The sequence below is a fragment of the Eurypyga helias genome, unplaced genomic scaffold (assembly GCF_000690775.1).
Source record: "Eurypyga helias isolate BGI_N326 unplaced genomic scaffold, ASM69077v1 scaffold20341, whole genome shotgun sequence".
In the NCBI taxonomy this organism is placed as follows: Eukaryota; Metazoa; Chordata; class Aves; order Eurypygiformes; family Eurypygidae; genus Eurypyga; species Eurypyga helias.
The window spans coordinates 2,385-12,207 of record NW_010230391.1 but is presented as its reverse complement, the minus strand read 5'-3'; the positions used below and the strand labels follow the sequence as shown (position 1 = coordinate 12,207).

Sequence of the window (9,823 nt, the reverse complement as noted above, 5' to 3'; positions counted from 1 at the left end):
CCTTCCCCAACACCTACCTGTTACGTCCCGAATCTCTAAACCCTTTGGCAAAAGGATTCCTATCAATCTTCAGACGAGTTATCTGTGAAGATGATTAAAGAAATCATTACCTGCAATTCAGCTAAGTAACACACAACACAACTATACTAACAGAATTAAGCCAACAGTGGAGTAGAAGCATCTTCACATTTGCATGGTTTCAGATGGTTGTCCTGAAATACAGCAAAGTAAGGACCAGCCTTCTGATCATTATTTTTGTTCATCCCCAGAGAAGCTAATAGGTATTTAATGCTACCAAACGGCAGGCTGGAATTCTTGCAAAAAATCTTCTGGCAAATGTCATTCTTCACCTGAGAGAGTATATTGCCTAACTGCAATAAAATTTAAATTAAATTTTATTTCTGTACGGGTCAAGAAGGAAATGTGAAAAGAGAGATTATCTCTAGGCTATTATCCCCCATTAAAAAAAACAGCTAAACGCCCCTCAAATACTTGTAATTTATTTAAATAAATGGGATAGACACCAAATAATTATATTTCAGTATTTATATGGCTCTCCTGATCTTCTCTTTGTAAAGAAAGCAAGGCACCTATAATTTCCCAAAATACAGCTGCAATAACTTACAAGGAATTAATAAAATCTCACAACACTAACTGTGGTGTCACTATTTAAGTGGTGATAAGAGCCAAACACCAGAGTCACGCAACCTGCCGTTTACTTTTGACTTTGAATCTGTGTGGACCCAGATAAGTTTCAGTTAATAATATAGACTGAATGCAGTTAATGAAAACAGCGGCAGCTTTCCTCAGACCTCAGCTTCTCTGTTAAGGTCCTGAGAGTTGTGAAATCACTGGAGTCAGGAACAAAAGTGCTTTTAAAAGCTCTATCCAGACCTGTATCTACACTTGACGGTACAAAACCACTTTTAAAATTTAGACTGCTCTTTGCCTTGTGCTTCAGTGCTGTATTTATAATTCAGACACCATTAACTATGCTAACTAGACTGTGTGTTCTTTATAATAAGAATGACTTTTCACATGCAGCGTCTAGCCCACATGGCTTGAAGTCTCAGCTATAGCCTCCAAGCCTGCTGCAATACTACTGGTGAGAGCTACTCGTAATATGAAAAGGGTTTACACAAAGCTTTGTAATAAGTGGTATAATAAAAGCATCCGTTTTTCTCCTATCTCTTACTTCCCTGATTGACTCTGAAAAAGCTTGTAAAGTGCTAAGCAGAAAGCCCATGTTACCTGTTGATTTTGGTACGCGGTGACAGTAGTGAAAACTGTTTCTGGAAAGGAGAAGGCTTTCACCCCTTCTCCTGACGGGATAGGCTTGACAGGGGACAGATCATCTCCACAGTCTTTTCGGATGACGTGGACACGAGGCTGATATTTATGCATAGAGTGAAGGATAATCTATGCAGTCATGAAAGGAGAAAGATAACATTTATTAGAAAGGACACCCTGCTGTTTCAGGACTAATAGCTTTTTGGAACAGATTATGGTATGTGTTTACCATGCCACTTACTGGAAATCAAATGTTTTCTTTAACCTCTGAAGGTTCTTATTACAGTAGTCTAATCCCTGTGCATTTGTGTTATTGCCAGCCCTAAGCATTTAAAAATTATGACTCCGGAGCTCCAGATTCTGAGACTGACTCAATTGAGACTGGCTCAAGAAAAAAAATAATCAGGAGTGAAGTCCTGGTCCCACTGGGATTAGGAAAATTTTGTCACTTTTTTTCCACTGGAGCTTGGATTTGATCTAACAGGATTAAGCAGCAGCATTTGCCTTTTGGTTTTGGAACCTTCAGGATATGCTTAGAGCAAATTTTTCCTGATATTCCAAAGGCTGGAAACATATCTTGTTTTAAACACAAATTGAGATTCTCACTCTCTGAAGGAGCAGAAACTTAAGATTAATACCAAAACCTAAAACTGTAAACTGTTAATAACCCTTTATTATAATACATATAAATAATATCGATACACAAATGCCTACCAGCATAAAAAAGCTCAATTAAGTATAAAGCATAAACAAGAAGTATATGGACTCATAGTGCTTAAAATTAAACAAAAAAAAACCTCTTGGTACTGCTCCCAAATTTTAGAGGAGATGTAAAATACAGAATTTTCCCTCTATTTCACTCCACTTCAGCTAATCACTACTAAAATAGAAAATTTCGAGAAAAAAATAATTGGAAGCTCAACTATTATTGTTGGAAGGCCTAAGAAATTAGTAACTCGACAAATAAATAGTCCTGTGGCTATCAGCCTGTGGAACCCCTAATCAAGATTCAGGGGAAACTTTTTAATTTCCTGCTCCTTGAGCAGCCTCAGAATATGCATGTGTTGAGGCACTTGACAGAGCCCTTGTGCCAGACACCGTGGAAACTCATTCATCCAAATGACATAGAGGACATTACATTCGTTTGGATAAACTAGAGTTTGGCTAGTTTAATACAGTTGGTCCTGGCCAGATGACATGACCTTGTTTTGGATAAGACAAGTTTCTGGATAATCACAGGTTTTATTAGCCTGTAAGTAAGCTTTTGACAATGACATCACAGGCTCCAATTAATTTGCTCAGGGAGTGCGCTATGGATGTTCTCATGTGTAGCCTTTTCCTAGTTTCTGAAATCTTGCACAGAGCAAGATTTTTATCGTGCAAATGTGTACTTTCTTTTACAACATGCAGTTCTCCGCTGGCAAAGATCTACAAAATGAAAATGTAGAGAGGACAGCACATTCCTGACCCTGTTTTCCTGTGAACACCCCAAGATACCAAGGGAGATACTGGTCCAACAGAAAAAAGTGATCAAGGAAAACCCTGTTCCACTGTTCAAACCCATCACTATTCTGTGTCTTGGAATTTGCCTGGGTGCCAAGAAGCGTGCCACATTCTTCCCCTACCCAGACTACTTTGCCGCATCAGCTCTGCGGTGTAAACTACCACTTGCCTACACAGCGGGCTTGACCACACGCAATTATAACCCAGGCAGCTATGATCAGCTCTGCTCAGGTATCGTGACAAGTCAAGTCACAACAGCATAGAGATGACCACCTCCCACTCCTTATCTGGGTAGCTATTCCAGCTAAACCCATCCTTGTCATCTCTTAAGAGCAACCTGGCTAGGCTCTGTGCTATGCTGAAATTCCTGGAGCTGACCCACTGTTAGACAATTAGTGAATCCATAGCAGGAATATTTTTTTCTTGATTTTGTACTGTGCCTTGTACAACAGGATCTTCGTTAATGACTGCGACTCTGAATTCTGAATAAGTAATACATAACAGCAGAGCTCTGGTGAATTAAAGAACAGCTGTATGTAGACAGAACATAAAAGGAGGAGAAGATGCAATGCCCACTCTGAAAACCCTTTAGCTCTATTATTCTAAGCATCACCTGAAGTTACTGCAATGAAAAAGCTAAGGAAAAGCAGAATCCTGCCTTTCACTTCACATTGCTTCCACATTCAACAGCACAAATGGGATCTAACAGTTTATCTGCAGAACCAGCAACCTTCCCTTCGTACTAAACCAACAGTAAAAACCCCAACCAGAACGTGCCCTGCCAAAGGCACAAACCAGCATTGCTTTTACCACACAGCTGAAAAGCCTGCCTCTCTCTACAAACCCCTCACAGGGCCTGACCATAACACTTTGCGGGGGGAATAAAACTCTCCTAGCAAATGTAAAATTACACAAGCACCTGCAGACACACAAAGCTGGGATTTACCTTTGGGATTACCTTCACAGTACGGCTTTTGAGCGGTGTTCCCATGATGAGGCCTCAGAGCTGGCCCTGAGCTCAGGCACCTCCATGGCACAACCTGCACAGCCAAGAGCCCGATGCTCTTTCGCGGGGGAGATGCCAATCCTCCGGCAGCTCAGCGGTGCACAGATTACACAGCCGCTTCCCCACCATCATCATGGTCCTCACCCTGATGCTCTTTTCTCCAAAAATCCTTCCTGCAAATCTCATTTATTCAGGCTTTCTGCAGTCAGGGAAGTGTGTGGGGCTGAGAAGCACAGATTCCCTCTTCACAAAGACAAAAAACTGCAAGTGCAAAGGCTGATGTTTCCCAGCTTTTCATTGTGACAAGAACATATAACTACCCACTGACTGTAAGCAGAACTTACAACTTGGAGCCAAGTCTGGGCAGAGTAACAGTCAGCCTCTGCTTCCAGCCTCACCCCACTTTCAAATGAGAAAAATAAAAAAAGCAACCACCAAGGAACAATTAACACGCTAACAGTCTCATTTTCACTAAAAATTAAAAGATGTTCCTCTGCATCAAAAAAAAACTCAGTTGAAAAGCATGGAAAATAGAATAAAAAATATTGACTTTTCCCCCTCTACTGAAATTCAGATGAAAAACTGCATCAAAACAGAAAAATCAACCAGATCTAGCCAGCTGAAGGGAGAGACTACTTTTGCAGTGCCGCACTTACTCCGCAGACGAGAGGGGGGTGAGAGGTATTACCAGGAGCTTCTAGACTACGCACCTCTCCGTTTACTTTTCCTTTCCATCACAGCTCAAGATGACAGATACAAATGCCACTAAGTGTCTTAATGGTGCCATTGGGCCTTAATGCCTCTACAAGCACACAATCTTTCTGAAGTAGAGAATTCACCCTGGGACTCACTTTTGAGGTCAAAAATACACAAGGCAAACGTATTCTTACAAATTTTGCTTTATCTCAGCCTGCAAGTGGAACTCAGGTATCAGAGAGTGTCCTACGTGCAGATGTACTTCAAAATCTCCCCGCAGAACAGCGCTATAAAATTACGAAACTCCCACTCAAAATACTGATGAGAACAGCAGCAGGCAACAAGCAGCCCGGAAAGGGTTTGAGCAGCAAAACAAGTCATCTTAGAGATGGCCGATCTCCCTTCACAAGGAGCTAATCCCAGGCCAATGCGGTGCAAGGGGAGGTGGCTGCCATGAACTACTACCACGGTGTAAATACCCCACAGGAATACTACCTTAGTGCCTGTCTATAAATGCTGTCCCCGTTCTCATTTAACTCTCACAGATTACGAGAGTTAAAACTCTGGAACAGGTAAAAGGGCCCTGGGTTGATCTCATTTGAGCTCCCTACCTCACAGCCTACAAGATCAAAGCCCCAGCCCTGGGATTTTAACACAAAAAATCTGCAAAAGCTGATACCCCTGAGGAGCACAGGAAGAATAAAGGAACAATTTCAACAAGGATTAAAGCCCCAGAACCAGACAGCATGGAAAGCATCGCCAAAGAACAACAGCTAAAGCCCAACACTGCTTGAACAACAGGAGGAATGATGGCAGAGCACAGAGACTCTGTCAAGGTGTCTCTGAGCCATTCTGCCTAAGCAGGAGGGGAAAAAAAAAAAAAAAACTTTCTAATCATCTCCAATATACCCCATCTCCCACACAGGGGTGGCAGAGTCCAAACACTTGATGTTAAAGCAAATATTCAAGGGACAGTACAGCTTTGACTCCTAGCTCTTCTAATCCCCCATCCCTCCCCTGGTACCCTTTGAGAAAAACAGTTCCTTCCTGCTTATGAGAAACAATTGTTTTTTATATTCATCACAAAATATGATTATTCGTTTTCCATTATTGCTGGAGGCATTCAGAGGCTACATAGCTTTTTCAATACAGCATTCCACACTACCATAGCTTTAAAAGAAAAAATGTACCCATTGGAAGAGACACTTTTCTGCTTTCTGCTTTTGCCTTTTCTGGTAATTATGAATGACATGTTTGCAATTTCCCAGATTTGAGAAATATGAAATTATTTTACAGTCATCCTTCTTTTGTCCTTTTATTTTAATACTTAAATTTCCATTTTGGGGAGGAGGGGCGCTGCCGTAGCTCTGAATCAGTTCAATGTGTCTCAAATCACTGAAGTAGGGCTTTGCTTCACTAGTTTCCAAATCGAAACACTTAACTAAAGACCAGAAAATTTATATCCCCCCACATTATGAATAATGGCGTGCTGTGTACACTACACAGGTTTCAGTTCAGAATAAAAACAAAGCTAAGATCTGAGATGGAAAAGTACAGCAATACAATTCTCTACATAGCTGAGATTTTATCGCAAGACAGTTTGAAACGGCAAGTGCACGAGTGGACCATGGCACCCACGTATCGCCCCTCTGAAATGAGTGAGTACAAAAACCAGCTGGTCTGCTCTCCGTTGGGAAAGCGACATTTTACCCATTCGCATCTGCTTCACTTTTTGAGGCCCTTACGATAGAGTCGGGAGTCAAAGAAAGCAGCTCCCGCTTGAGAAGAGTCACAAATACATGATCACTGGGGAGACTAAGGAAACTACGTGTGCTAACCTTAATTCAAAGGGACACTGACACATGACACCCCATAACCGTTATTCTGGAAAGAAGCAATGTAAAACGTCTTTCTTACAAGCCTAAAGAAAAGCACTGCTAACTCAGGAGATGAGAATATCCCCGCATTCTTTTTAAGGAGGAGCACAATAAAATTATGAACAGTATTATATGGAAGAGAGGCTTTTTATCCTTCTTAATCACATTTGCTAGCTCCATCCAGCAAGTCTCTTGTCACATAAAAGTTGTAGCTCCTGCACAATTTGACCAGAATCTCATGTTTATCTCCTTTGCAAACACAAACAGGGAGAAAAAAGCTCATTCTTAAACTTGGACAAAGTTTATCGACAAAGTACCTGGCTTAATGATACAGTTACAACTATGCTGAAATACATATGTAGTATCTCTGTACTCTGCTTTAGGTATGTTTTCTTTCACTCCCTTCGGTGAAGGAGAAAGTATCCTGCTTAATGAATCGAGCTATGCTAAGGACAATGGAATCCACATCCTGTCTCAAAACTTGCCTCCAACTTCTTAAAACTCTACCACTTGGAACTCAGTGCTCCTTCTGAAAGGAAGCCAACATTTGCCATTTATTACGGGATTTTGTAAAATTAGACTTCACCCTCACTAAAAACAATTCTTATTTTTTAATTATTTCCTAAGGTGTCAAGTAAAACTATTTTAGGGATTGCTGGAAAGATACTGGCTTACATCTGTCATGTTTCAACAGTTTTGAAGAGAAAAGGAAATATTAACATAACACATTTTGTCACATTAGATAATGTCATAACTAAACAATTTAGAACTTGCAAACAGAACACTCATACTGCATACGTCTTCGCCAGTTTTTTCAGAAGTAATGAGCCTCAGCTGTGAAAGGGTCTTGCTTCATAAGGTATGTAATAAATCATTATCGGAGCGAACCCAGCTCCCATGTTGTTCGTTTTTGACTGCAATTATTAACACCTCATGGGATTTCACACAAATGTTTAGGTTAAGAAAACAGTTAAGTGTATTTTTATTCACATGAAGTTATTACACACTATTAATGTTTCTTCTAGCCACTTGTGAATTTAAGCGTCCTTTTTGATCGGAGCAGAAGTTGCAAGTAACACACTCGGTGGGAAAACATGAGAGCAAGTCTGCCCCTTCGTAGCAGGCAATTTAGCCTTGTAAAGTCTTATTTTGCAGAAGGAGTTCTGTTTTTGAGGGGGAAGTAAAACAGCAGGCTCTAATAAGCAGTTAATTATCGGAGCAGAAAGTAAGCAGATTTTAGATCTGGACGGTGAAGTTCCAAAACAGCTTCGAAAAGTCAAGCCTATTTCTGGCACCCTGGAGCGGTACGTCAGAGCCTTTCAGAGCTGAGCAATGCGCCTACATATAACACTGCAGAAGAGCAAAGTACTCACATGCCCTTGATCATCCAGCTCGTTATTGGTAAGCTTCAGTTTGTCGAAGCTGATCACTTGTCTCATCCACGTCTCCCCGGAGGCGGGTGAATCGGGGTGAATATAAACACGAGGAGGTACTGGGGAGTCAGCATTACCAGCCACCATCCACTTGGAGCTATGATAAACATACCTATAAAGAAAACAAATACCTATAACCACAAAACCCGAAATAATTTACCAGACCCATTCAATATTAATAAATTAGGGCCCATACATAGGGCAAGAACCCACCAATTAACAAAACATAAAAGGGCTATAAATAAAAGGGGTTTTTTTTAGTTTCAAAACATTGTTCTGGTACCTGCAAAAGTAAGATTAAAACCCACGCTCTGATCTGACCTTAGTCGTCTTAAAATTAGTAATAACCTTAACACTAGTCTCCACACTGAGCTTTAAACTGGTGTCAGTTCACTAATCGCTACAGCTCTGCTCTGAACAGGCTTCGGCAAACAGGGAAGGATCTGGTCCTTCATTTGTCAAATCGAGTAGTAATTCCAAATTTGGAAGATTCAACATGTTGAGTCTAATATGAGAGTCTATAAATAAAGCTATCGAAGGGAAAGAACATGATGATTGGGAAAAATAATGAAACTATGTCAAACTATGCTCTCACTATTTCTGCAAGACCATATTAATTTTCTTGAATAGTACTGCAGAAAGGCTTAAAAATGAAAGAACACAGCCCATATTTCATTTGATAGGTCAATGCTGACACCGTTATTTTCTAATAAAAATAGTGCCTGCTTTAGTAGAAAACCTATTTTGAAGGCAGACACTTCACAGGGCAATTGAAAAAGCGCTAATTAAAAACTTCCAAGGTATTTGTTTCAAGCACCCAATAATTCCCCTACATTTTTTAATAAAAAACAAGAAAGACCTTATCAAATTGTATATTTGTACAATTCAGTTCCTTATTAGAAGAAGACAAACAACATCATTGGAAAAGAAAACAAAATGATCCAATATACGCATCGCTCTGTACAATTCATATCAGTCTGTAAAACTAAGACTTAGAATAGTGAAAATTCTTTCCTGGAGACAAATTCTCAACCCCAGACCACAGTCAACTGTTGCAACGTTTTTCATTTATTTCATAATTGTTGGTTTATACTAAATACATGATTTACCTACAAAAGTAAATAAAGTCATAAATACACATAAAATATTTTAAGCAACAGCTAAAGCTTCCAAATATTTACAAGGTCCAATTTTGCTAGAAATATAGACCTAGATGAAGTTTTCCTCATTTCCATTTAGTTTTGCTATCTGCTCTGACAGCTAGGCTCCATATGTGACTGCTATTGCACCTTTCAAGTTTAAAGGTCTGCAAGACAGTTTGCAAAGCCACATGAACTTCCAAAGTTAAAATAATAGTCAGCAATTTTTAAAAAATCATAGATTGCACAGCAAAGAATGAAAAGTGGAATCAAGTAAAACATTAATATTTAGCAGGAAGGTTAAAGGTGCAGTACTCATACATGATTACAGAAATACTGCCCTTCATACAACTTTCTTAAGTTGCTTCAGTTATCTGGGGACCACATATCACACTGAGCAGACAGAGCAGCTCAGTATGACTGTATTTATCCTAAATCAAATGAGGTTTAAGCAACTCCTATTCAGTATAACTGCTTTTGGTTTTTAATATTAACATTTTTAAACAATTTGGAATAACTTCACTTTTTCTGTGAAATAAGGAATTGGTCAGACCTTCCAGGAATTATATGCTTAGACTGCTAAGTAAATGCACACATGCAACACAAAGGAAGAAAAGGGCTCTCGTTTCAGCTGCAGTGCACTGGTCCAAAGAAAAAACAAGCAGTTTTTCCCTGTGGTACAGTCAGAAAAGCCTCTCCCAACTGTACGTGCTGGACATCCTCAGCACTGGTATCTGCACCTTGCTGAAAAACACAGAATCTAAAACGGTCCTAAGAAAGTCCTTATATACCGCAGGCGAAAAGGACAAAATTGTCGTCAATGAGGTAAGGACACGCAAAAAACACAGGGCAGTGTTTGCTTAGGAAGCGAGGCAGCAT

At 40.0% G+C, this 9,823-nt stretch overlaps 1 protein-coding gene across 1 annotated transcript in view; it reads right to left on the bottom strand.

Annotated features, from left to right (window-relative positions):
* Positions 1-13: 13 nt before the first annotated feature.
* The window catches only part of LOC104516413 (T-box transcription factor TBX18-like), a gene marked incomplete at both ends in the record, with an annotated part of 10,873 nt that continues 1,063 nt past the window's right edge, over positions 14-9,823 (bottom strand). The window contains 3 exon segments of the mRNA XM_010160727.1: positions 14-82; positions 1,252-1,419; positions 7,746-7,917. Coding sequence (XP_010159029.1) covers positions 14-82; positions 1,252-1,419; positions 7,746-7,917 — 409 coding nt within the window.